Source organism: Pelodiscus sinensis, chromosome 1 (assembly GCF_049634645.1).
Source record: "Pelodiscus sinensis isolate JC-2024 chromosome 1, ASM4963464v1, whole genome shotgun sequence".
Lineage (NCBI taxonomy): Eukaryota > Metazoa > Chordata > Testudines > Trionychidae > Pelodiscus > Pelodiscus sinensis.
Window position 1 is genome coordinate 195,257,612 of NC_134711.1, and position 27,496 is coordinate 195,285,107.

The 27,496-nt window shown below is 41.0% G+C and overlaps 1 protein-coding gene across 2 annotated transcripts in view; it reads left to right on the forward strand.

Moving 5' to 3' along the window:
- MED14 (mediator complex subunit 14) overlaps positions 1–23,552 on the forward strand; it is a 59,364-nt gene extending 35,812 nt beyond the window's left edge. The window contains exons 20-31 of one of the 2 annotated variants that reach the window (XM_075913119.1): positions 794–946; positions 2,509–2,778; positions 8,013–8,156; positions 8,787–8,883; positions 9,625–9,756; positions 11,234–11,413; positions 12,333–12,568; positions 13,947–14,126; positions 15,647–15,754; positions 16,243–16,368; positions 17,768–17,957; positions 22,956–23,552. In XM_075913119.1, coding sequence (XP_075769234.1) covers positions 794–946; positions 2,509–2,778; positions 8,013–8,156; positions 8,787–8,883; positions 9,625–9,756; positions 11,234–11,413; positions 12,333–12,568; positions 13,947–14,126; positions 15,647–15,754; positions 16,243–16,368; positions 17,768–17,957; positions 22,956–23,029 — 1,890 coding nt within the window. In that variant the 3' untranslated portion in view covers positions 23,030–23,552. Of the gene's footprint in view, positions 1–793; positions 947–2,508; positions 2,779–8,012; positions 8,157–8,771; positions 8,884–9,624; positions 9,757–11,233; positions 11,414–12,332; positions 12,569–13,946; positions 14,127–15,646; positions 15,755–16,242; positions 16,369–17,767; positions 17,958–22,955 lie in introns of both variants that reach the window. The other variant, XM_075913110.1, reaches the window with a different exon arrangement.
- The last annotated feature ends 3,944 nt before the right edge of the window (positions 23,553–27,496 follow it).

Consider the following 27,496-nt stretch of genomic DNA (forward strand, 5'->3'; position numbering starts at 1 on the left):
TATAACTTTACCAATACATGTGTTTTGTTGATAATGAAGTGATCTGTTTCTCAAGACCTGGATTCTTTATCTCACCTCTTTTTAACTGATGAGTAGTGTCCTGCAAATCCATGGATATTCACTTTATATCCGCAGCTCATTTTTGTAGATACAGATGCAGACACAAATTTTTTATCTAGAACCTTGCAAATTGCAGATTCTGGTTTATATCTGCAGGGATCCACATTGGTGGATTGTTTTTAAATTGCAGATACAAAATTTGGCCCTACATATGAAACTTCCGATTTTTTTAGGCTATGTTTACACTTGCTTAACATCTTCCTTCCCCCATGAATGACACAGTTTTTCTGTAGCAAGTTGAAATGTGAATGCCAGTTTCTGCCGACAAAGTGAAAGTTGCTTGTTGGGGTAGATGTATTTTGTTGGCCAAAGTGCTGACACACTGCGCTCACTCATGATGACTTTTAGCAACGTGGCTTTGTCGACACAGCCTTGTTGTTAAAAGCTGCTTAGAGCAGATATACTCTGAGTAACACGCTAACGGCAATAGCCTAATTTGTTTCTTTAGTTGCCTTTTTTCTCCCCATCTCTCACTAATTTTCCTCATGGGGATTTCCTAGATATACAAAATACACTTTCTTAGAAAACTGTGCTATCTTTCTGCATGGCGTTTTGACTTCAATTACTTTTATATGTATGTATGTGTAATCTCCTGTTTCTGGTTCACAACTTGCAGTCTGATATGATTGTTTTATTTCAGTTAAAGATTGTGCGTTCTTCTTTGGTATTATAGATCAGTATTCAGTGGAATTCCATACATCAAAAATTCCACATATCCTTGGGAACAGTTGGCCCAAATTCAGGTTGCAGTAACTGTCATAATACTATCCTACACCAACTCCAGGAGATGTTCAATAAAACACCAAATGTGGTCCAGTTATTACAGGTAACTGTATTTTATTTTTCTTTATGAAAAGTTACACTTTTCTAAATTTTATGATAACTAAGGCCCAGATTCTGATCTTTGAGGGTTTTTTCCTCCAAGGGTATCAGAATCTGGGCCTTAATAAATTAGAGATGGCTCTTGTTTATTGGGGAAGAGTAGATAATATGTCAGGGCTCATTATACTCCATTATTTGATTTTTCTTCTGAGGCTTTGTCTATGCTGGGAGCCCCTGACCCTGTGGACAGGGGCTGTTGCCAGAGCAGTCTGTATTCATGGTGGGATGCAAGTAGTGAGTAATTGACTTGACCACTCGCTTACATCCCTACAATACACAGTGCACACATCCCTAGTTGGGCACCAGACCACCTTGCCCAAGAGTACATCAACAAAAGGGACTGTTTTTTTAATGCTTTTGCAAGCACTGATGAGTCACTGGAAATACTTCATCATCATAAGTGTTGGCTGGTCAGAGAAGGTGCTTGCATTTTTAAGAGCAAAAAGATGTTTAAAAAGCTGCAAGCAGACACTAGGGATGTAAGCGAGTAGTTGAATTTACTACTCGACAACTAGCTTGCTCCCGCTCCCCCCCCCCCCCCCCCAGGCAGTAGGGATGGGGGAAACAGGAGCCGGTGATGGGGAGAAATTGCTTAAAAGCTGATATTCCCCAGCACCATCTCCACAATGCTGCTTGCCCTCCCGTGCACTACTGCCTCTATCAGAGGGGGCGTGAAGTAGGGGAGGCTGCTGTAAAGCAGCCTCTGCCCGTGGCCATCCCGGGCCGGAACAAATGGGCTGTCGGAGCAGCCTCTGTTCCCAGTGGCTGGGGCTGGCCGTGGGCAAGGGCTGCTGGATCCAGTAGGGTCTGTGGCTTGGCATTGGATCGACTGTTGGCCTTCTGATACACCTGATATAGTTGCTTCATTTTCATACGGTCCTACTGCTGGTTCTTGTTTACCCCTATTCCTGCAACTCCTGTGCAATCTGCTTGTAGATGTCCATGTTTCTGCTGTTGGTTTGTAGCTGTGTCCGCACAGTCTCTTCTTCGCACAGTCCCAGGAGATCCAATATCGCCTGTTGATTCTAAGCTGAAGCATGTTTGGAATGCGTAGCTGGCATTGTGTTTGGAAAGTGGCACACAGCTTGCAAAATGGACAGTCAGGAAAAAAACATTTTCAAAATGTTCATGCTTCAAGGTGAGCGAGACTTTCCAGTCTCTGTGATCTCTGGGCAATGAAGTTCACAATTGTGACCAGAGCAGTCAGTGTCAGGAATTGTGGGATTGCTGCTGGAGGACTGTTAGGGTCAACATAAATAACATTGTGTCTACATTCCCACTGTATTTTTCGGAGTACGTTGACGCTGATTCAGGGAGGGAGTATTCATGTGTCGCTGTAACAGGGCAGTTATGTTGTTGGGAGACAAACATAACATACACAGCTAGGTCAAGGTAAGCCACTTTGCATTGACGTTTGTAGTGTAGACTAGGTCTGGTTCCCTTAAAAACAGACTTTGTGATTGATTGTGGAAGCTAATTGATATCTCAATATCTGTTCTTTTGCAGGTATTGTTTGATACTCAGGCTCCATTAGTTGCCATCAACAAACTTCCGACTGTGCCAATGCTAGGGCTGACTCACCGCATCAACATTGCTTATCAATGTTTCTCAATCCTGCCGCAGTCACCCACACACATCAGGCTGGCTTTTCGGAATATGTACTGCATTGACATCTACTGCCGGAGCCGTGGGGTGGTGGCAATCCGTGACGGAGCATATAGCCTTTTTGACAATAGTAAAATTGTTGAAGGTTTTTATCCTGCACCAGGTCTAAAGGTAATTATGTTTTCTGGAATGTAATGGAAGCATCATTCGTCGTTCCATTGTGTCTGTTGTGATGAGCTTTTCACTGAAGCTAATATATGTAAAAAATCAGAGCACTTGCTCTTTTTGAGTGCAGAATTTTCTGGTTTAAAATAGGGATGTAAGCGACTAGTCGATAAGCATACGCATGTTACATAGTCGAGCTGTGTCTTGATTAGTTGCTTTCCCCTCCCCTCTCCTGCTGCTTCTATCACAGAAGGTATGTCTACACACTGCATTCCTCTTTCGAGAGAGGAATGCAAATGAAGGTGAAAGAAATTTCAAATGAAGCACGGATTTGAATTTCCTGCCCTTCATTTGCATAATCGCATCCGGGCGCTATTTTGAAATATCCTATTTCGAAAAAAGAAACGCTGTCTAGACGCAGTTATTTCAAAATAGCACCCGGACACAATTATGCAAATGAAGCGCAGGAAAGTCAAATCCACGCTTTATTTGCAATTTCATTAGTCTGCATTTGCATTCCTCTCTTGAAAGAGGAATGCAATGTAGACATACCGAGAGAAAGGGGTGGAGATCAAGAGCTGGTGCTGGGAGAAGTTGTCTTAAAAGCCAGTTCCCCCAGCACTGTTTCCTTGGGGGGGGTAAGGGAGGCAGAGGCTCAGTGTGGGGGACCAAGCGCAAGACAGGAATCATCTGTCCCGTCTTACATTTGATCCCAGATGCTGTGCTTCTATTTTTAAATGCATTAAGAGTCAAAAGCAGAGATGCAGCGACGGGAACCTGGCAGCTCTGAATATATTTAAAAGGCAGAGCCTCAGTGGGGTTATCTCCCGGGGCCAAGAGCTAATCGTGCTGTGGCTCTACAGTTCTCCCCCTTATCGACTAATCGAGTAATCAACTATTCGATTAGCTGATTAAACACAATTTTACATCCCTAGTTTACAAGAAAACTAATCAATTCATTTAAATTGATTTTAACTCAGCGTAGCCAACAACAAATTCAGATTTCAGTGTATACTTTTTTTTTCCTCTTGAATGATCTTAATAATGCAGACACTTCAGGCTTCATTCTTAGTTAAACTTCACTGAAATCTTGTACCAAAGCTACATTTAAAGATATTTTTAGGATTAATGGTAATTTTTTCCATTATTCATAGCTGAACACTTCTTTAGCAGGGGCTGATGGTTAATTTTCTATTTCAGAAAAGCCTATGCAGAGCTGCTCTCTTTGAAAAGCCTGTAGTCTCCCATTGTTCTCAGTGGGAATGAAGCCATAGGCTGCTCATAAATCTGATGGCTCACTTAGCTCACATGGGAGATAGTAGCCATTTTGAAAGAGGCCACCCGCGTTTCACTCCTATTGAGAAATGGGAATAGCAGACATTTTTAATGGGGCAATTTCTGAAATCCTTGGAAGATTTTGTGCACCAGCTTCTGTTGACAGAAACTTTCAGTTATGAAAATTAGTGGCAAAGAATGAACACTACAGGTTGGACCTCCCTGGTCTGGCACCCCCAGGAGCTGACCAGTCCTAGACAAGAGAGTTTGTTGAACTAGGGGAGGACTGGGGGGAGGCACTGGACTCCTCTCCCGAGCCTCCAGGCCCCGTGAGCTGCAGCGGCCCTTCCAGAGTTCCAGTGGCCCTGGCAATCTTGTCGGCTCCATGTCCCCATGAGCTCTGCACCTTTCCCCCTCCTCCGCCAGCTTTCCTGCTCTGCCAGCTGCCGTCTCCAGTGCCCCATGGGCTCCTCTTCCCTGATGGACCTGCCAACCGGCTCCACTCCAAGCCACCAGTAACCTCTGCCACTGGGCTCTCTAGTCCAGACCACTGATGTTGCCAGACTATTGTCCCAGACCACAGAAGTTTTGCCTTAAAGTGATAAATATTTTTCTTCCTCAAGATGTACACAAAATGACTGAAGAGGAAATAGGGGTCTGCAGTGGGGAAGGGGACAGGAAGGAGTGGGAAGACAGGTGTGCTTTTGAATAGGGATCTATGGGAGGTGTAGGAGAGAGGAAAAACTGGGGTGTGCAAGAGGGTATGTGCAATTGGAGCTGTGGGCAGGGTATATTGGGAGATGAAAGGGAGAATCTGGAGCTGGGGTTAGCAACCTACAGCACGAGTCCCATAAGCGGCATGTGAGCTGATTTTCAGCAGCATGCAGGGTGGGAGCTCAGCCCCGCTTCTCCTTCCCCTTGCAGCCAATAGAGAGTCCTCCTTCTTCCCTGAAGCAGGTTAGGCTGTGGTGGGAGGGAGGCAGCGCTGGGGCTGATGCTTCTCAGTGGCACCTCCAGGGCAGGTGCACAACTGCATAGCAGCATCACCGGCGCCTCAGGGCTGGCCCTGGGCCACGTGGCGGTTACAGTTGCTACAAGGGGGCACGAAGCCAGGTAAGCATCCTGCCTCATGCCCAGACCCCCCCCCCCCACACACACCTCAGTCCCCTCACTTAGTCCCCTCCCTCTGCCAAAACCCTACACCCCCAGCTTGCTCTGACACCTTCCCTTGTTCCTGCTCCCTCCTTCCTGGCTAGATGCTCTCCCTCCTGGCCAGACACCTTACCCCCATCCTGCTCCTGCACTCTCCCTCTGGCCTGGTCAGACACCTAGTCCACACTCTGCTCCCGCATCCAGCTTTGTTCCTGCATCCTTCCTCCTAGCCACACACTGCATCCTCCCTTTCTCTTGCTCCCTTACCCTGGGCCAGACACTCTACACCCAGCCTGCTTTTGCACCTACCTCCCACTCAGACCTTGCACCCTCACTCCTCTTGCACTCGCCCCTCCTGCCCAGATCCTGCACCCTCATCGCTATCCCACTCATTGGCAGCCCGGTGTTGCACACTGTATCCCTCAGCCCTAAGGGACTGCATAAAATCTAGTAACTCCAGCATGCCAGAAGAGTAAATCTGGCCCATGGGAAACCCTCAATCTCAGTCCTTCCTGTCCCTTCCCCTCACCCTGTGAGGCTGGAACACTAGAGGAGTGAGGTGTCTCAGTTGGGGGCCACATCAGTGAGGGTTGGCAGTTTGTGGAGGAGAGTTTTTGCTTCTCACTTGTGTGGTCTCCAACTGATTGTTCAGTGGATCAGTGATCCCCAGCCCAAAAACGGTTTCCCACCCCTGCCGTAAATAAAGAAAACATTGAAACCCTTTGTGTTGTGCATAATATTTTGCTTGATTTAAAATGAAGTTTGATAAACTAACATGAGAAAGTTAAAACGCTTGAACTGTTCCATCATTTAAATTAAACCGTTCTCCTTAGCTGCAACTGGTTCAGAAAATATGGTCACCCTACCCAACCTGCCTCTGCTCTTTCCTTGCCCTCTCCTCCCCCTGACACACAGATCCATGAATAAGTTAAATCTTGGTATGCCACTTCTGAAAGGTTGCCAACCCCTGATCTGGTGTATAAATTACTGGTACTTTGCATTGCTCTAGCAAAGTGCTCAAATGTTGTTTAACTGGACTGTCCAGTTTGACTGCTCTGTTCTGCACTGCTTCAGAGTCGTACAAAGAAGCTGGAGAAGACAAGTGCATAATTAATCTCCTTAACCTCTGATAATAGGACAAGAAGCAATGGGCTTAAATTGCAGCAAGGGAAGTTTAAGTTGAACATGAGGAGAATCTTCCTGTCAGAGTGGTTAAGCACTGGAATAAATTGCCTAGGGAGGGTGTGGAATCTTCTTCCTTGGAGATATTTTAGCAGGTTACACAGACTTCTATCAGGGATAGGGATGTTAGTATGTAGCTATTTACATGGCCAGGGTTTATTGGTTAATCTTAATGGGGACGCACTCACACGCACCCTTGCTGCCTCTCTATCAGAGGCTGTAAGGAAGGTGGAAGCTGGAACTGGCTTTTAAGCTGGCTCCCGGAGCTGCCTGTGCCCCCTCCCCTGCTGCCTCCCACAGAGGCAGAAGCACAGGATGGAGGCGGGGAGATGGGACCTGTACTGGGGGGAGCAGGCTTAAAAGCCTGCTTTCACAAGCACCAGCTCCCATGGAGTTGCCTGTCTCCCCCCACCCCCCCACCCCCATGCTGTCTGCCTGATAGAGACAGTAGCACAGGGGTTAGGAGGGCAGGTTAGAGCCATACACGCAGGAAGCCAGCTTTTAAGTCAGCCCCCTGTGCATACCAGCTCCTGCAGAGCCGCCTGCCTCTTGCACTGCTGCCCCCCTATCAGAGATAGTGGGGGAGAAGGGCGCAGGCAGGAGTTGGTGCTTGCGGGGAGCCAACTTTTAAGCCCTGCTCCCTTGCATGTAAATATGTAACTGCTAAAAATCAGTGATTACGTGTTTACACAAATACACCATATTTAACATCCCTAATCGGGGTGATCTAGATGGTACTTCTTTCCTGCCGTGAGGGCAGGGGATGGGACTTGATGATCTCTTGAGGTCCCTTCCAGTTCTAGTATTCTATGATTTATTTTTTAATGTTATTTTTTACTTAGTTATGTGCATTATTTATTGACAGCCCTACTTCTAAGTAAAAGCTTCACCCCTTTGTAAGAGTTGAAAATGGAATTGTTGTAAAGATAATTTTTACACTTGCCCAAAAAAACCAAAACCAACCCTCTATCTCAATTGAAGGTCCTATCTGAATTTAGAATTATCAAAAATATTTTTCAGTGACTAGAATGTGTTGATTCCTATGTTTACTTGAAATTATTATATACCTTTTTATTTTATTTCTTGGTTAATAGTTTCCTTAAAATTTTAAAATTGTCAGCCTCTTGAGAGAGCTGTATGGCTTCACAAATGTTCTAGATCTTCCTGAGTTTGATTTAACCAGCATTGAGTTAATTTTTATACTTTAGGGCTGGAGACTAAAATTTCCATCTTTTAATAATAATGTGGCATAAGCCAGTAGAACGTAACAGGAAGGGGGTTATTTTCTCAGAACTTGTGAGAGTAAACCTGTACTGATATAGAAAACTGGAGTTACTTAAAATAGTTACTATCTTTTTAATAGGAAATTGTATGAAAGATTACTGAATTTTGAGGATGAATTTGCTAGAGTGGCAAACAGGAACCATTTCTTTGTAACCAAATTTGGTCTTTGACTTCCTGATCTTGTGAATTGTATTTCAAGTAAAGAAATTTATATTTTAATCTAGGGATAACAGAATGAATTATAAATAGCACGCATACAATTGATCTAAGTATGAATAGCAGTAGCCTAAGTATAAAACTGCTGTTAGAGGCCTGCAATAAATTATAATAATCAAATATATCCACAGACATTCCTGAACATGTTTGTTGATAGCAATCAGGATGCACGAAGACGATCTGTAAATGAGGATGATAATCCTCCTTCTCCTATTGGGGGAGACATGATGGATTCATTGATATCACAACTTCAACCCCAACAATCACAGCAACAGGTAATATTGTAGGCAAAATAATAAAACCATAAGTTACTCTGGATTGCCTTAGTTCTCCATAATTAGCTCTACTTTTTAAGAACATGTATGCTGTGTCTTCCCCAGAGAGGTGGAATAATAGAGAGACTAATATATACTATATTGCTTTGGAATGGCTCTTTGGAGATTTATTTGTATTTTAATGTATGTTTACTTTGAGATAGCATCATAGAGCGCACGTAACATGTTGACTGTCATTCTGGAGAACCATTCAACATGTCTTTTTTTTTTTTAAAACAGAAAAGGAGTATGTAATCGAGGGGAGACAATGTGGTCCTAAAGTACAAGATTTTTAGTAAACTGAGGGTCTGTATTCAATTGTTGGTCTTTGGATTGTTAGGAGTGAAGAAGAGGGTGAGATGTTTATATGGGTTGAGGGAAGAGAGTGAAGTCTTCAAAATCATGAAACAAAGTAGCAAGCACTGAATAAGGTGTGGTGACTTGGATGCTATGGTGATAGGTTGATTAGACACATCTATTATCAAACTACTTTTTTTGCTGAATTTATTAATATTAGTACTCAGATTCAGGGTGAAATCACTGAAGATTTCAGTTTTACTGTGTTGACACTTTCAGCCATTTGCAAAACAGGCAGGAGCATCGGGAGCTTACCCTCTTACTTCACCACCCACATCCTATCACAACACAGTGACCCCATCTCCTTCCATGATGCATACACAGTCACCAGGTAAGTTGGTTCTCAATCCTGTATTTGGCAATAAGTATTATGGAATGTAAGCTTTTTATATTCTCAATAATAGTATGATTTATTGCATACTTCTCTCCTACTTATCTCTTCTGTTACTTGTGAGGCATGTGCAGAGTGGTTGGTCTTAGTTACACGAAATGTGAGCTCTGTATGAACTTGAACCATAATTGACATTTACTGTACTTGCATAACATAGAATTTTTTTAAATGTTCCTAATGTGGTCAAATCAAAATCTTCATTTAAACTGAAAAGTCTGTTTTAGCTTTCTACTTCCAAATGTTTCCACATGGGTCAAGACTAAAAATTAAGTGAAAAATTCAAAAGGCTCTGAAGATACAGCTTAAATTGGAAATTGTTATACAATCTTAATTGTAGTTGATGTGCCTGCTGAAAACTATTATATATATTACCTAAAGATGTCATGTACTGTACATGTAGAATGTACTATAGAATTTCTAGTTCACATTAACATTTGAAGTAAGATTGGTTACTGTATAAATTAGAATCCTGTCTCCTCAATAAGAGTGTACTATTGCTGATTGCAGTCTAAGATACAGCTTCTGGGGGTAAAGTACATTTTTACAAGGCTAGTATGACATGTCCCAAAAACTGAGACCATGTTTTTTTTCTGATTTTCTTTGTTATTGATTTACTCAAGCTTTTGAAAGAAAAGTAGGATACATAATGAATTGCTCTTTGCATCTGGGTGTCTTTATTAGGAAATCTTCATGCTGCAAGCTCCCCTAGTGGTGCTTTGAGAGCTCCATCACCAGCATCATTTGGGCCAACTCCTTCACCTTCCTCCCTTGGAATAACAATGGGACAAACAGCTAATTTTGCCAGCCCACACGGTATGTTCTTGTAGGAGTACATCCTTATATTGATATGAACAGTAAACTGTTTCTTAATATTGTTTCTCTACACAGACTTATACAGTGTGAGTGAGGCAAAGGTGAAATTGAGAGTGTGCGCCACTCCTCTCCTGTGTTCCCTCCCCTCCCCCGATGCGGTGCACTAGTAAGACACTAGCCGGCCTGTGGTGGGGCACAGGATGCAAGGGCATCCTGGTCAGTGTGGTACCAACTGCCCCAGTGCTCAGGTGGTTGGACAACGTGGTCTCCAGTGCTCGGGCTTCCCCCACCCTCTGCTCTTCTTTGATGATACCCCCTGGTACTCTGTCCCATCACAACCTCCCAGCCCTCTGTTCCCCCTAAGGGGGAGATGCAATTAAGTTTCTTTCACCCCCTGAGATGAGGTAATATTTTTTTATCGGACCAAATTCTGTTGATGGACGAGACCACCTTTTGAGCTACGTAGAGAACTTCAGGTCTGGAGATTTACACTGTGTGAAAAAAATGAATGTTCAGCAATTGGCTTCAAATAGCAGTTTGTGCTGATGTGGATTTCTTGGTAATTATCGTTACACAAATGGATTCATCTACCTTGAGGTGTTGCTAGGCTATTGAAAATTGAGTACCAACCACTAACCATCCTTTACTACTCTCAAGAAAATTGAGCTAGTCCTAGACTATCACTAAGAAGCCATGGTTTCAGCAGATTTTAATTACTTTAACCTGTATCTTTAAATGCAAAACAACTCCTCTTGAATCATGGAAGTGAAGCTATTGATAACAGGCTAAAGAGATCCAGCAATTTAACTTGACATTTGTTGACCAAGTCTTGATGTTTTATAGTATACAAAAACATACACCTGATCCTTCCCCCTTGCTTCAGTTATTGAATTATTTGGAAAATTCAAATTACTTTTGCTATAATTACATTGTTAGATTTTGCTCTTGATAGCACCACTATTTCTTAAATCACCAGCAATTGAAAGTGGATTTTATTTTTCAGCATATCAGTCAGTAACTGAGGAACAGTCTGTTGTAGATGCTACAGTCTGATTTATTCTGAGAAACATACACCAATTGATTTTATTATGGAACTTTTACTGCAGTGAAATTACATTTTTCTCAAGTAAACTGTACCCTTTGTCTTTCACTGTGTCTAGCTTTCATACAGTAGTGGGAGGTAAAGACCTGCAGTAGTCAGTGTGGAAAGATCTTTTTGCAGAATTTAGCCCATGACCAATAGAATTTAAAAACAAAGCAATATGTATGTAAACTTCCATTTTAAATTAATTCTTTAAAATTCTTACATTTTACATACAGCTACAAATAGAGAATTAGGTAAAAGGAATTGGATGCTATATGCCATACTGGTATTTTACACTGAAATTCAGAATATTCTGAACTCATTGTGAGTGATCCATAGTTTCTGCCATTTAAGAAAAACTTGAAAAAAAAAATAACCAAGGGATTTTCACAGGTACCATAGACCCTAGTTCACCGTACACAATGATGTCGCCTAGTCAGCGTGCAGGAAATTGGCCGGGATCTCCTCAAGTGTCTGGTCCCTCACCAGCAGCACGCATGCCTGGAATGTCACCAGCCAATCCTTCTCTCCATTCTCCGGTCCCAGATGCCTCTCATTCCCCACGAGCTGGAAGTAAGTTATGTTTAACAATATTAGAATTGTGAAACATTTAGTTACTATTTCTAGTTCCATCTCTTTTGTGGCATTCCTTATTTATCTGCTACCCTTTCATAGTAAAGTAATAGTCTGCTATGTATATGCATTTATTCTGGCATAGTGTGAGTCTTAAGTAATATAAAATGGAGGGCAAATCAAATTATGGTTAGCAGTGAATCTATTTTTATCTGGTTCTGAAAATTTTTTGTTTATTTACTGAGCAGTTGAAACGTTTAGCCTTTGATAGCTGAAGGTGAGGAGAAGTTAACTGAATAGTAGCACTAGTGCAAAGAAGATCCAAAAGTATGTTGGTATACAAGAATAGTAAAATATCACATTTCAACACGGTAAAATGATCTTGGCAAGATTGTTTTAACTATACTTTTTGATCACTTCTGCCAATCGATTGAGTATGAAGTTGCAAAATGCTGGCTTGCACTTAAACTTTGTGGCTTGGGGGATTAAAAGAGGACTAATATACTAGTTGCTACCATTACTGAGATTCTCTGCATGGGTTGAGTGGAATGGCTGTAACTACTTGACTTTGTAGCAATAGCTGGGCCTCTACAGTAGTAGTTGCCCTACAACAAATGCCCTTGAGGAGGAGCTAACTGGGAAGTTAAAGCAAAGATTAGTCATTAAATATATGAAACCGGCAAGATGAAACATTTTTTTTTATACCACCACTATTAGTCTTCCTCCAAACCCATCTCCATTTACTTTTCAGTTTTGTCAATCAGTTCCATCCAGTCTGACCCCTTGCAAGCTCTCTGAGGGCAAGGACTGTCATCTTTGTTACTTTTTTGTGTGTTGTATATACCAAAAAATTGAAAATGTAACTTGCAGTCAAACTCTGTACACTTTCAATAAGTGAGGACTTTTCTATTTCCATCAGGTTCCCAAACAATGCCGACTAATATGCCTCCACCTCGTAAACTACCTCAACGCTCCTGGGCTGCATCCATCCCCACAATCCTCACTCACAGTGCCTTGAATATTCTATTGCTGCCGTCTCCTACTCCTGGGCTTGTACCAGGACTAGCAGGCAGCTATCTTTGCTCCCCTCTAGAGCGATTCCTTGGATCAGTTATTATGAGGCGACACCTTCAGAGGATCATCCAGCAAGAAACGGTACTTAAATGACTAATTTTTAACTCCCTAAGTATTGACTTTCAAGTGTAACTTTCCAACTAGTTCTTTGTCACATTGTATTGTAGGCCTGCTTCATAATAAATAGCAAATGATTGTGTCTCAATTGTAAGTGCTTTTAGCCTCTCAGAAAAAGAGAAAAGTAAGAGCAGATACTCAGAATGCTGCCACTAATAAATGTTTGCTTTCTAGTTGGAATATCATATATATTCAGCCTCTGTTTTGAAGACTTGTGTATAATATATCTAGAACAAATTAAGTCTCGTGATTAGAGTGGGGGCTGAGGAATCAGAAATCCCGTGTGTTCTTTTCCTGGCTCTCTCACTGACTCAAGTATTAAGTTATGAAAAAGGACTGAATTTCCCCATCTCAGTTCTTTTCATCAGTACAATGGACATACTATTTGCCTACCCCTCACATCTGGGATGTGAGGCTTAATTAATGCTAGTAAATCTTTATATGAATATTGTGGATCTCAAACTTACATTTAACTTTCTTATGCTGTTTATGCTGTTGACAAAATACAACACTAGCATGTCAGTCTATTAATGCAATGTAACACAGGATTAAATCCCCTCCTGATTTAGGTTGACCATATTCTGAAGTCCCTGTCTTCTGGGAAATCCACACTTCTAGATGTGGAGTCTTTCTTACTGTAGTCAGCTAAATATTTGGTCCCTCTGTGTCAGCACTTACATGTCTCCATCATAGTAGTCTTTGAGCTCTTGATAAATTACCTTTCTTAGCTATATGAAAAATATATGAAAAATATCGTGATTTCTCCTCCCCTCACTTGCCTCTTTCTTGGCCCCCACCTCCCCTCAAGAGGAAAAACCTTGTAGTCATATATCCTAGCTGTTCTTAATAATAAATAAATAAATGACTGGTGCCCAGATCTTCTGATACTTAGTCTCTCTGGGTGGAGAACCATTATGGTGTCAGATTATGGATCCCTGATCTTGGAGATGAGATGATTTTACTCTAAGTGATGTATGGATCAGACATGGGGCTGCTTTGAGTTTGACCAACTGGCTGTACATTCCAAGGAGTCATCCACCAGTTGGGAATGACCGGAACTCATCATGTTCCAGCCACACCCTAGGGATGGGGAAGAAGTGCTAAGATTCCCTCCACTGCTGTGGAGAGGCTACTTCTTTGTGCTTCTAAACCAATGCAAAAAGACCACAATTGGGGGGTGGGATCTAGCTCTGTATTGATCCTGAAGTTTCCATGTGGCCAAAACTTAATTGATGCTCTTGTTAAAAGAAATAACCTTTACAATTTTGGGGTGGAGAAAGAGTTTGAGGAGTGAGGCTGCTCAGTGAAGTACTAATTAGATGCATTGTTTCTGTTCCTACAGCTACAGCTAATAAACTCCAATGAACCAGGTGTAATAATGTTCAAGACAGATGCACTGAAGTGCAGGGTTGCCCTGAATCCAAAAACTAACCAGACTTTGCAGCTAAAAGTAACACCTGAAAATGCAGGACAGTGGAAACCAGAGGAACTACAAGTTTTGGAGAAGTTCTTTGAAACAAGAGTATGTACTTAAACTACTAATATTCAGTGTCTTGTTTGTCTATGTTACTTTACACTCGTCTATTCTGCAGCCCTTATTCATGAGTAATTCTCTTTATGTTAGTGGAACTAGTGATTAGAGAAGTGCTGTAGGATAAAAGTAGAGGTGAACAGGTATAGAATCACAGAACATAGAACTGGAAGGGACCTTGAGAGATCATCAAGTCCAGTCCCTGCCCCTCCCGATAGGACCAAGCTCCGACTAGATCAGGGATTCCCAGCCTGGGGAACGTGTACCCCCAGGGGGTATGAGAAGCTTGTCAAGAGGGTACAGGGAATATTTGGTAAATAACTACATTATCGTAACTGAAATATTCCAAAAGTAGTAGTGTTAGTGAAAAAAATTGTGGATTCTAGAGTCTAGAATGTATTTCCTTTCATATTGAATAGGGGATATGGGAAGATTTACTAAAAGCCAAGGAGGTACGGGGACTGAAAAAGGTTGGGAACCCCTGGTCTAGATCATCCCTGTTAGATGTCTATCCAAACTGCTCTTAAATTATCTCCAGTGATGAAGATTCCACAACCTCTCTAGGCAATTTATTCCAGTGTTTAACCACTCTGACAGGAAGTTTTTCCTAATGTTCAGCCTAAACCTCCCTTGCTGCAATTTAAGGCCATTACTACTTATTCTCAGAGGCTAAGGAGAACAATTTTTCTCCCTCCTCCTGCTAGATACTTGAAAATTGCTATCATGTCCCCTCTGTCTTCTCTTTTCTCAACTAAGCATGCCCAATTCTGTCAGTCTTCCCTTGTAGGTCCTGTTTTCTAAACCTTTAATTATTTTTGTTACTCTTTTCTGGACGGTCTCCAGTTTTCCACACCTTTCTTGAAATGTGGCGCCCAGAACAGGACAAAATAGTCCAGCTGAGGCCTAATCAGCACAGAGTAGAGTGGAAGAATGACTTCTCATGTCTCTTGCTTACAACCCTCCTGTTAAAGCATCCCAGAATCATGTTTGCTTGTTTAGCAAAAAGTGTCACACTGTTGACTCATATTTAGCTTGTGGTCCACTATGATCCCTAGATACCTTTCAGCAGTACTCCTTCCTACACAATCACCTCCCATTCTGCGTGTGAGAAAATGATTGTTCCTTCCTAACTGGAGTACTTTGCATTTGTCCTTATTAAACCTCATCCTATTTATCTCCGACCATTTCTCTAGTTTGTCCCAATCATTTTGAATTATGACCCTAGCACTCGCAATCCCTCCCAGCTTGGTATCATCTGCAAACCTAATAATCGTACTCTCTATGCCATCATCTAAATTGTTGATGAAGATACTGAATAGAACTGGTCCCAAAACAGACCCCTGCAGAACCCCAGTTGTTATACCCTTCTAGAATGATTGTGAACTGTTATTAATAGTTATATAGCACAGTTATTAACATGGTTAATAGCACAGTTGTGATGCTATATATATAGCAAATGGACCAATTTTGATCGAGATGTTCAAGTACTAATTGGTATTGTATTACTGTAGGTTGCAGGACCACCATTTAAAGCAAACACGCTAATAGCCTTTACAAAACTACTAGGAGCTCCTACACATATCCTCAGGGACTGTGTGCACATCATGAAACTGGAGTTGGTAAGTTACATTTTTTTTTAAACTTTGTTCACAACATTTAGTCTTTTGAACTCTAAAGTCTGCATTTAAAATAATAAAAACCTGTTTGGGGTGACTGCAGAATGAATTTGATCCTGTAGTGTAGATGAAAACCCAGAATCTAATGTTAAATTCATAAACTCAGTAAAGATGTGTTCATTGCGCTTGTTACTAAGAGATCAAGAAAACTTGTTCTCTTCCTACTTGAAGTATTTGGCAAAAATCACACAACTCTGTGCGTATGTATCTTTTCATTGCTATCTCAGTGTAGATTCACAGAACCATTTTCATAGCAAGAGGAGATTGGTTTACTCTTAATTAAATGTGTATTAAGTGTAAAATCACCTGAAAACTTGACAGGTCTAGTCTAACTGCGTGTAACTGTACCAACATGTTACAGTAATCAAATACCTATGTTACCTTAATGTGCCTTGCTTTATCATGTTCTCTGTGGCATGTTTTTAAAACAGTTCCCTGATCAAGCAAGCCAATTGAAATGGAATGTGCAGTTTTGTTTAACAATTCCTCCCAGTGCCCCACCAATTGCACCTCCAGGAACACCTGCTGTTGTGCTGAAATCCAAAATGTTGTTTTTTGTAAGTATAACAGCTGTTTCTATTAAAAGCTGAAGCATGAACAGGGTGTGAAAGAAGAGCAGTGTTACTAGCCAGCTAGTGGCAGGGTCAGTTCTGTAAATCTGGCTTTTGTCTGCATGTGGTGTGGTTACTCTTGGCTAATGACAGGCTAAAAATGGTGCTGTTGCAAGAGGTCTAGGGTTGTATACGGTTTTTCTATAACTCGTTCACCCCACTTATTTCTCTTCTGTGGATTTAACCCTGTATCTGTTCCTGTGTGCCTTTTTTAGCTAGTCTTCCTTTTTGCTCTCTGGAGATGCTGTGATAAAGTATGATGAAATGAATTGCTTGGTGCCAGTCTGTGTGTCCTGGCCTTTCTGTTCTTTGCTGAAATACTGTGGGATAACTGCTTGCATTTTCTCAGAGTGCTGTGATACCAGTGTGGTCTGGTGTGAGGAAGCCACGATGTGGACACGAACTGACCTGTGTTAATTAGGGATGTCAACGGTTAAACAGTAAGCATCACCCTTACATGGTGATACTTAATGGTTAACCAATGGCTTAGCTGGGCTGGAGCAGCTCCCCATCCAAGGCGGACAGGCGGCTGCTCTAACCTGGTCAGGCCTGCTGCCCTGCCCAATGGGCAGGAGGCGTTCCAGCCTGGCCAGAGCAGTTCCCATCTGCGGCCGAGCCCCAGCCTGGCTGGAGCAGCCCGCCCCCATTTAAGAGGTTTACCAGTTAAACATAACAGTTAACTGATTAAACAGGATTTTACATCTCTAGTGTTAATTGTCAGGTTTAGATGATGGTGCCTTTAACCAGTTACAAAATCAGCAGTACAGGCAGTGCACATGGGTCCATGAGAGGTTCTCAGTTGTAGTGTCTTGAGACTAGATGTAGATTATTCCTAATTATTGAGTTATCTATAAAATATGAGTTCTGTATAAAATGTATGCCTAGAAATGTTTAACCATTTTAGAAGTGTTGCTGCAATGAGCAGTTGTGTTTTGGACAGTGGACTCTCATAAAAACTGAAGCATGGATGGTGTTACGCAATAGGATGAAGACAGAATATGGAATGCTATGGCCACAATTCATTTGTCTTCAATAGCTTTTCTTATGTATAGAATCTTTATATGAAACTTCATTTTTGGATGTTACTGTATTGAAGGGGTTCCCCACATTGGGATAATTTTAAAGGGAAATGAAATAAAAAAAGGACCCAAGTACAAATTAGGGCCGTGGTGTTCAACCAGTTCTGAAGCAGTAGCCACTAGAGTGGCTACTGCTATAGTGAACTAGCCACACATGGCTAGTGATTAGCGTGTTGGACACCACGGATGGCTTTCAGTAGCAAGGCAGCTTGTGTGTGTCTGAAAAATACTATTCCATGTTAATGCACTTTTTATTTTACCCACAGCTTCAGTTAACACAGAAAGCTACAGTCCCACAGGAAGCCGTTAGCATTATTGTCCCAATCATTTACGATATGGCTTCGGGTACAACGCAACAGGCAGACATTCCCAGGCAGCAGAACTCTTCCGTTGCTGCTCCCATGTTGGTTAGCAGTATTCTAAAGAGGTTTGCAGAACTGAATTCTCCACGACCAGGTACTGTACATATCCAATAGACAGAACTCAAGAAGTATTCAGACTTAAGAATAAGTGGAATTTAGTTTTAGTGATTTGTATTGCATGTCTGTGTGGAGAGAGGATCAATCAGGTGATCTACAAGTCCTGACATGAGGATTAATTTATGTGTAAGTGATTACTGTTGAGACGGTCATTTGTGCCAGATGGTTGTATTAATGGCACAAGCTAGTTTACTGTTTGTCTAGGAGGTAGAATGCATGTATTTTGATGTGGCTTATTCTACTTCAGTTACAGCAACATAGTGTTCATGGGTGGACTTTGTGTAAATAACAATTGCAGTGCTGTGGTAACACATCTGATTTCATGGTTTACCATAGGTTGATAAACCATTTTCAATAGAATAGTTTAAAGATATACTAAAGCACTGATCAAATGCTGTCCATGTATTGTGAAGAATGAAAAATGATCTGAGTGATTAATTGAATGTACGCTCTACCAGTGTCGTCATGGGTGCAATGAAAACTTTCACTTTCTACCAAATGTGCTGTGAAGCTCTTGCATGTAAGTTGTTCATAGAAATGAAAACTGTTTCATTTTGCTGCAACATTTTTATTTAACCACTGAAAAAACTTTTTCAAAACACACCAGCAGCAGAGTTTAAATGGCGAACTCAAAGGCTGAATTCTGCTTCTGTTTTAAGTATTTATATATCTAAATCACAATACTTTTGTTATGCGTGGTGCTTTATTTGGAGTTACAGAATTTTAGAATGTTGACATCCATGTCATGGTTAGGGATGTGCATATTTTTATGAAAATCATGGCAAGAAGTTCACAATAATATTGCATCTTCTGTTATATTACATTTAATAGCTATGTAGATGAGTAGAGGGGGAAATAAGTCTTGGGCAAGGCTTCCCAGACTTCCTGGGGTCCTCTACTGTAATTCCTTCTGTGGCTTGTCTCTTATCCCATGTTAGGTCCTTTCTGAGCACTAGAACCCAAACAGGATGGGAAAGAGGGCAGCTGAACTTGCAGAAGGAACTTTGAACTTGCAGTTTCATTTTTCCAAGGGCCAAAATATAGTGTGTGAAAGCTCAGTCCAACACTACTTCCCCATTTTTAAATGTAAAGATAAATAGTTTTGGGCACTTTATTACTGAGCATGTTGCGTATAAGAGGACATGTTTGTTCCACTTATCTAATCAAGCATAATTGTTTACAATTAATAACTGATTATTTTGATGTTTTAGAATCGCATCCTGTACAATGATTTTTTAACAAGTAGTTTTACCCATAATATTTCTGTACACGATAGATTGGAATGCTCAGTTGGATAAATAGCGCTCCTTCAAAAAACAAAGTTCAATGAAAGTATCAGAAGTACAAGTTCTCTCTCATTGAGTGCTAGTAGAGGGAAAATATAGGTATATCTCTGACCTCAATGTAGTCTCATAGATCCTGAAGTTATGATTAAATGAAATTCAATCTTCAAAACTACTTGGAATCCTAAATCATCTTGTAATGAGATGGGATACAGCCCAAGGAACAGAATGGGGACAAGAAAAACGTGTATTGGAAAAGAGCTCATGTCCTCAAGTGGGATGCTAGCCAATCAAGGAAATGGGTGGAGAAGAGTAAGTCATCCCTGGTGTACTCCAGCCCCATTTCTACAAGGATATAGTATCTATATTGATGTGTTTTTAAAAAATGCAGGGGAGGGTCCATTTTCTGGAAATTTTTGAAATGCTGGATGCAATTTACTGCCATTTTAAATATTTAAACCAGGTGAAAAGATACATAATTGGTTAGAAGGGGTTCTCCTTCTGTATCTTTGTCCCTGTCCTGGTGAAGGAGAAGTATAAGAGGCTGGGGGACAGATCTCTATATACAGAAGGAGTGAATAGAGGTTTCCTAGATGGGACCTCCCTTCTAACAAATGCTATTGCAGCTCCACCCACTAGTTGAAAGGATTGGGAGACCCAGAAGCATCCCAGAAAGGCACTAGTTCCTGCTGATTTCGCTAAAGATTCCCCTGCTTGGTGAATTTTCAGCACACCAGCCAGAGTGGAACCAGGGAAAAGAGGTAGAGTTTCCTGCCTGGTGTTAGCTGAGGAAGGAGAACTCTAATACTTCGAATGCTTCCAATCCATTGTCAGAAACTATAGTTGTTGCATGAGTGTATCCATAAATATGGTTTAGGAAAATGCCTCAAATTGTTTAATTTCAACAAAGACAAATGCCTATTGTCTGAATCATTGTGACTGTAGCTGATAAATGTTCCATCTTTGTGGTTATAAAAACACCCACTGTAGGAATGTGATTTGTAGCAATAAAAATGACAGCAAATGGCAAGACTGACTTACCTGTGTTATGCTCACAACTGAAATATTTGAGGAAGAGGGAGACAAATGAGATGAAATGATTACAAATCCATGAAGTAACACTTATGGTACTCTTTACACTTATTGTATACTATAATCAGTGTTGCCTAATTTTGGCTGTATATTTTACCTTGCTCTCACTTTTTGTGAGAGAGTATTTTGTACTCAACTTCATTTCTTTTTAATAAAATCCTGGTAACTGAAAAGTGGCTTTTTTGGCAGAGTTTTATTTTCAGGTACCTGTTGTTAAACACTGCCTAAATCTTTGTTCCTCTAAAATGTTAACTCCTAATGAATATTCAGTTAATCTCTTCTAAGAAAGATACCTGTTCCTATCTGCCCAAAAGGAAATCAAATGCTAATTGGTCAGCAAAAGATTAACCTTAAATTGATAAAAGGCAGAGGATCCAAGAGAAAATAGCATTTTGTGGACCAATATGATTAAGCTTGTACTTCAATCCTATAAGATGCCCTAAACAGGTGGATAGAACTCTGTGAATCTGCAGATATCTGTGGATCATTTTTGCAGATGCAGATACCAATTCTGTATCTGAAGAGGGCTCTACAGGTGGACCCTGCAGGGCTGCTAGGGTTGCACTTCACCTGAGCTAACCTTTCCTGAATATCTGGTTTTCAATGTGGTACTGCATTTTATGTAGCCAACTTTTGTAGCTGGTTGTATGATGCAAAAAGATGAACGGTTCAAAGACATGCTGTGACTATTCGGTTCAGCAGTCAGGATTAATGGCTCCCAGTGCACTCTGTTCTAATCAGTTGGATCGTACCCTGGTCCCTCAAAAGCAAAACATAACAGATATTAATTGACACTGTTTAAGTAAAACCAATGAGGAGTCCTGTGGCAATTTAGAGACTAATATATATTAGGGGATAAGCTTTCACGGGTAAAAGCCACTGGGGTTTTCACCCACAAAAACTTATGCCCTAATATATACCTGTTAGTTTCTGAGGGTACGTCTACACAGCAGGGCAAAAGTCGAATTAAGCTATGCAACTTCAACTATGTCAATTGCATAGCTGAAGTCGAAATAGCTTAACTCGGCATTTGGAGCTGTTTACACAGCGGGAAGTCGAAGGAAGAACACTCGTCCTTCGACTTCCCTTATTCCTTGTGAAATGACGGTTACCATGAGTCAGAATAAGAAGTCCTCCAGCTCAACATTATTTAAAAATAAAGGCTTGTAGTATACACATGCACTATGTTATTTTGGAATAGCGCCTGTTGTTTTGGAGTAATACTGCTGTGTAGGTATTGCTTAAGGTGCCACAGGACTCCTAATTGTTTTTGCAAATACAGACTAACGAGGCTACCTCTACGAGACTGCTTAAGTGGTCCAAAGTTAAGTGGAGAGAGGAAGCATGCAGCCCAAAGAACTGACTAGGTGAAAACTTACACTTTATTTTCTAAATTGTACCAGTAATACACTTCCTGAGAGAAAGGAATTAGGAAACTGTGTAGCCTAAAATCTGGAGTCTTGCTGGAATAAAAATGAGAATTTCTTGATGTTGGCTTGTGGTGATTATATATTTTTATGTTTTTGTCAAATTCTTCTAAGGAATTGTTTAGATCATTGAAACCAAACTGCATAACAAATAGGGACATTTTGGGAACTTTTTGCTGGAAGTGCTTGCTGCTTGCTTATGAGAAACGTCTGGCTTTGAAGAATTTTCCATTTCAGAAAAGTAGAAATTTTGGATTGCCCATGTCTCACTTTAAAAAAATGTCAAACAGTGAAATAACTTTTCACTTCAAAATTTGTAAACTCAAATGAAAAGTTAAAAACAAAACACAATGTTTCAGCTGAGCCCATAAAAAATCTTTTGTGGGCTTTTTTCCTAATTTATTTTTTAGGATGGGGAATTTTTTTGACACCTTAAATTCTTGTGGGATGGGAAACCATTTCTCACCGAGCACTAGTTTCAGACTTCTTGGGTTTTTTTAAAAGTAATTTATCTGCTGCTGATACTCAAATAATATGAACATTTTTGTCACTTCTTTGAAGTTATGAAACCAAATAATTGTATACGGTGCAGCATTTGTAAGCTTGTTATGAACAGGTGACAGAAGAACTAGACATTCCCTGTAAGATAAATCATCCCATGGATCCATGAGGCTCAAAAGGTATTGGAGTCTTAATACTAGCTCCCACTAGCATCTGACAGAGTCTGCTGACCGATTCAAGTTGAAATTACCTTACTTAACAAATTCACAAACTTAACCCTGTTGGAATAAATGAGTTTGGGAACTTGTTCCAGAGGTACAAAAACAACATTCCTGAAATGACACATTCATACAAGCCAAGTCCCTGAGGTCAGTGTAATTTGCAAGTCTTAACAGCGCACTGTCTTGAAGGCCAGTTCCCTTCTAAGGCTAAAACTGTAGGCTAAACAACATTTCAACACTGGTGAACCAGCCAGTGTGGGCAAATTTAGTTGCTTAAATGATGTTACAGTAGTTTTAAACAGTATTTAAAAATCTCAAAGCACTGTGTGAGTTCCAGTGTGGAGTGAGCTTGTATGGCATGCTTTGCTTGCTGGTTACACATTAAATTAACCCCTGATTGTTTGTTTGTTTTTTCTCTGTTATGCTAACCTGTATTTTTTTCCTGTTCCAGGTGAATGCACAATATTTGGAGCTGTACGTGATTTAATGGTTAATCTTGCCCTGCCCCCTGGTGGGCGCCCATAGACACTTTTAAAACAAGACTGAAAAACAAGAAACTAAGGAGCAAAAAAATCAATCTCTGAAGTAAAGACTTCAATAAAAATGGAGAAAAGGACATTTTGACATGTTATGTTTTTTTAAAGAGCTAAAATATATTAAACTGGGAAACTTTCAGGGATGCACTTTCATCGAATGATCAACATAACTTTTATATAGTGCTCTTGTATAGTGTGTTTTAATGGGAGACATTTCTGACTAGGTAATAGATTAAAGTGTCAGCTTGCGGCTAATAGATTTAATATTCTGTTTTATACTAAGATTATGAAAATGCCAAACTTATTTGTTTTTTTCTTATGTTTTTGGTGTCATAGATTTGTTTTTTTTAAAGGCAGATTTGTCATTTTGAATACTGTAAAACTGTGACAAACTTTATATTGAAACTGTATTTTAATATTACTGCTTTGAATCTTTAAACAAAATTATTTGGGCTTGTTGTAAACATGACCCCAAAAAGCAATATTTAATAAACTAGATAAAAAACCTTAAACTAAGATTATATTATTTCCATTACATTTTCCCCCTCTCTCCATTATATCACTTTAGGAAATGAGGCATTGTAAAATATTTGACTCTAATTTGATATACCTATTGTCTTAGATGTGACACATTTAATAATAAAAATACAATCAGGGCTTTTTTTGACCATCTCAGATCACTTTCCTTATCTCTTTCATGTCTGTATGTGTTTTGGCACCATCCTTTCTCTGCTCTCAACTTCATGGAAAAAATAATTTTGCTCCCAAATGATGATTTTTTCACTCTGCTAATAATCCTGATTATTTTTAAACTTCAAGGAAGTTGTACTTACATAGTATATCAACTCTACTTTATCATTTAAAAATGTGTTTATAAATTAAGTTTGTTATTATCAAAGTGACACAAAACTACATATGCATAGCAAAGACCTGCATTCTTGTTCTGCCTTTCATGTTAAGGACCATCCTCAAAACATCCTGTTGTTGTTATTGAAATCTTTCATTTTACATATAATGTTGGATGAGGGGTCAAATGGTGGAGGAGAAGCAGAAGAATTACAAAGCCATCTTTTTTCAAAGTGTGTGCAGTGAGGTTGGACAAAAGATTCAAGAGAGCTGTAAGTTGACCAAGAAATTTGAAGAGAGCTTTGTATTTCACTTCTTGAGTTGGGCACTACCTTGGGAAATTGGAAGGTATGGAAAAGTTTCAGTCTTAATAAAGATTCGCAGATAGTTCTATTGATCACTCATTCATCTTAAGAATCAATTCCAGATTTTTAAAAACTCTTCATGGAATTACTCTTGCCTGCTTTATAGATGGTGTGTCTCCACTCTCTTTAGTGTCTGCTTCCTTGTCTTCCTACTTGCATCTGTCCTTTCTGGTGAGAGAGCCACCTCTTCTGAAGTTCCTGCTATCTTGGAACATCATTCATTTTGGTCTCCGCCTCAAATTTCAGCTACAATCCTTTTTTCCCCCCTTCTGTGTATATTGGTTTCTTTCACCCTTTTTTATCTCTTGTGTAAAAGGTGGTTTAACTCTCTACGTTTGAAACTTTTAACCTAGTTCACTGGGATTAAGACAATGACCCCTTCCAAAAAACTTAGAAATGCTGTTGTTTAACTAGAGAGGTATTCAACCCCTGTCTTCACGTCTAGGTTGAAAGTAGAAACAAAATGGGGATGCGCTAAAGGTGTCTGCAGTAGACTAGAACTCTGAGCTGAAAGTGTTACAGCAGATACCAGAGTCTATTACTGTTTGTGGTGTGATAATTCTCATATCCAGTAACTGCTTGCCCTAAGGGACCAGCTTCTGTAGAAAGGAATGTGATCAGTGTTTCATTAATGATCAAGGATGGGAGTGCTGTGGATGGGCCAAGCACTTGAGAAAGATACACCCACTTGCCACACTGACTTATTCTCAGACAGGAGAACCCATAGCTTCATTGGGCTCTGAGCAAGGTGGAGAGGGCTGGCTCTGTGCCCCCCAAAAGGCATAGGGCCTCTGGCAGAAGGGGTGGGGTCAGGCAGATAGTCCTCAGCACCACCCTCCCCCTAGCCCTCAGAGCTGCCTGGAATGTGCTTTGTGGTGCTCTGGTGGCAATTTAAAGGGCCTGGGGTTCCAAAGCCCCGGACCATTTTGAATTGCTGGGTCTTGGCGCAGTTGTCCTTTTCCCTTCCCTTCTCCAGCTTCTATCAGTGGGTCTGTTTCCACATCATTATTTATTTGGAAAGTTTGGCTGTCCATTTGAGTAACTGCCTTGGAGCACAGTACTTTGTTTCAGACAAAGATGCCTACTGACATAAGAATTGGATGGATGGGTAATGGAAACATGGGAGCTGAATTAAGGTTGCCTGTAAGGTTGTACAGGCAACCTTAATACTGATATTTCCTAACTTCTGAGTGTTTCGCTTTGCACCCTTTAACAATGAGAGCGAGACAAGACTCCTATTTTCTAAAGTGCTCGGCTCTTTACAGTATAGTTTTTTGCATGTGAATTTCTAGGTTAAAAAACAAATGCCATCATGTGCTATTGACACTGACCTTATTCATCAGCAGGGTTGGAATATTTAGATCCACCAGAAAGACCTCTTCCAGTTGAACTAACTGGTAGCAATGGTAAGTTGCTAACCTCTTTCTGCACCAGAGCTAGAGAGGGATGTGAGACATGCTGTGCCAATGGGTTTCACAGATACTTGCTGACAGTAGAGGAATTGAGATTCGGGGTTCCATTCTATTCTGGAAGGGAATGTGTTCTAGTGGGCACAGACTATTGTCCTTCACCCCAGGATTGACTTCTGGGACATCCTCTCCAATCTTTTTTTCTCCTCTGTATGCCCCATCACTGGCCACTTGCTCAAGTCCACTCTTAACTCCTTAGGCTTCTGATCCTGGTCCAATCTCCTAAGTAAATCCTAGTTTTACTCCTGCAGTTGCCTCATTCAGTCCCAGTCTCTTTGCCTAGGCTGTCCCACTTTATTCTTCAATCCCCCAATCTCTTTCTTCTCCACTCATGTTCCCTTTTCTGTCTGGTTTCCTCCAGCTTCTCATCTAATCTGTCTCCTCACTTTCTCTGAATCCTGCCAGTCCCAGTTCTCCCTCCACATCCCACCTTGTCACCTCTCTCTTGCTCCATTTGTTCACTGTCATCCTCTAAGCTTCAAGTCCCAGTTTCTACTACCCAAGGCTGCTTCTCCCCATAATCCCCTGCTACCTCTACACTTTTCTCCCCCCACCCCACCCAACATCCCTAACATTCTCCTCCCTCCTAGGTCTGAAGTTTGTTTTTGAATCCAGCAGCTTCATCCTCCATCATGCTTGCTGCCAGTCCCTAGGGTCATCGTGAGCACGGGAGAGACAGGCTTCCTGCTCTCAGTTCGGAGCCCTATCCCATCTCTAAGCAGCTATGATAGCGCAAGTGTGGCTTTGCTCTTGTAGCCTGGGGCTGGAGCAAGCCCAACTGCTCTGTGGAGATGGTGCCCATGTAAGAGCTGTGAGGAGATGGAGCATGTTCAGTGAGGATGGGATCGTTAGAGTTTGTCTGTTAAGCTCTATCAGGTCTCCACTGGGCACATGCAAACTATTGATCTTTGAGGAGAGTCCCTGTGGGTGCTTTACTTTAGATGAATCTGTGTCTGTGAACTTGTAACTGCTACTAAAATCCTTCAGTGCCTGATTGGGTCCCCATCTTGTGCCATCTTAGGTGGTTCCATAGTACTGTGCCACCAAACCACCCTCACTTTCTTCTCTATCACCTTTACTATAAAATAGAACAATTGGCAATACCTCTGAGCTAATCTTAGTCTGTCTTTACTTTCAGAATACTAGTTAGTTAATAGTTTAGTTTACTACCCTATTTATTTTTTCTTGATTTTTTTTATTTTTATTTTTTGTTCTTAGGAATTTAAGTTTCAGCTAAGATACACTTTTGTGTAGTCTAATTTCCCTCCCTCGTGCCTGGCTCCCGGATTTTAAAATATTGCCTCATTGCTGGCACTCAGTGTGTCTGCTGCATTGGTGAGAGAGACATGCCATAAGTGCTCACACCGTCACAATCTCCAGGCTTGTGCCAGGAAAGAAAGAGCTCTACACCTAAAACTTGCAATGGAAAAGTCTCTGCACCTGGTGTCTGAGATCCAACCTCTCCTGGGCACTGGATTCCAAAGATGACATCTAACCATCATCTCAGAGGAATACTGTGCCAAAAGAATGACTAATAAGCAGGCTTCAACCTCCCCTTCTCAGGAATCAGACCAAAAGAGATGTTCTCTGACCCGTCACACCCCATCGGTACTGACTGCACCAACACCATCTACCTTTGAGGTAGCCGGACCAATCTAGTACCATGAGTAACGTGTGAGGCAAAGACCCTAAGCAAGCTGGCTTGGAAAAAGGCACTAAAGGGAAATTATCATCCCTGACTTGGTACTGCCAGAGCTGCTCAAACATGCCGCAATG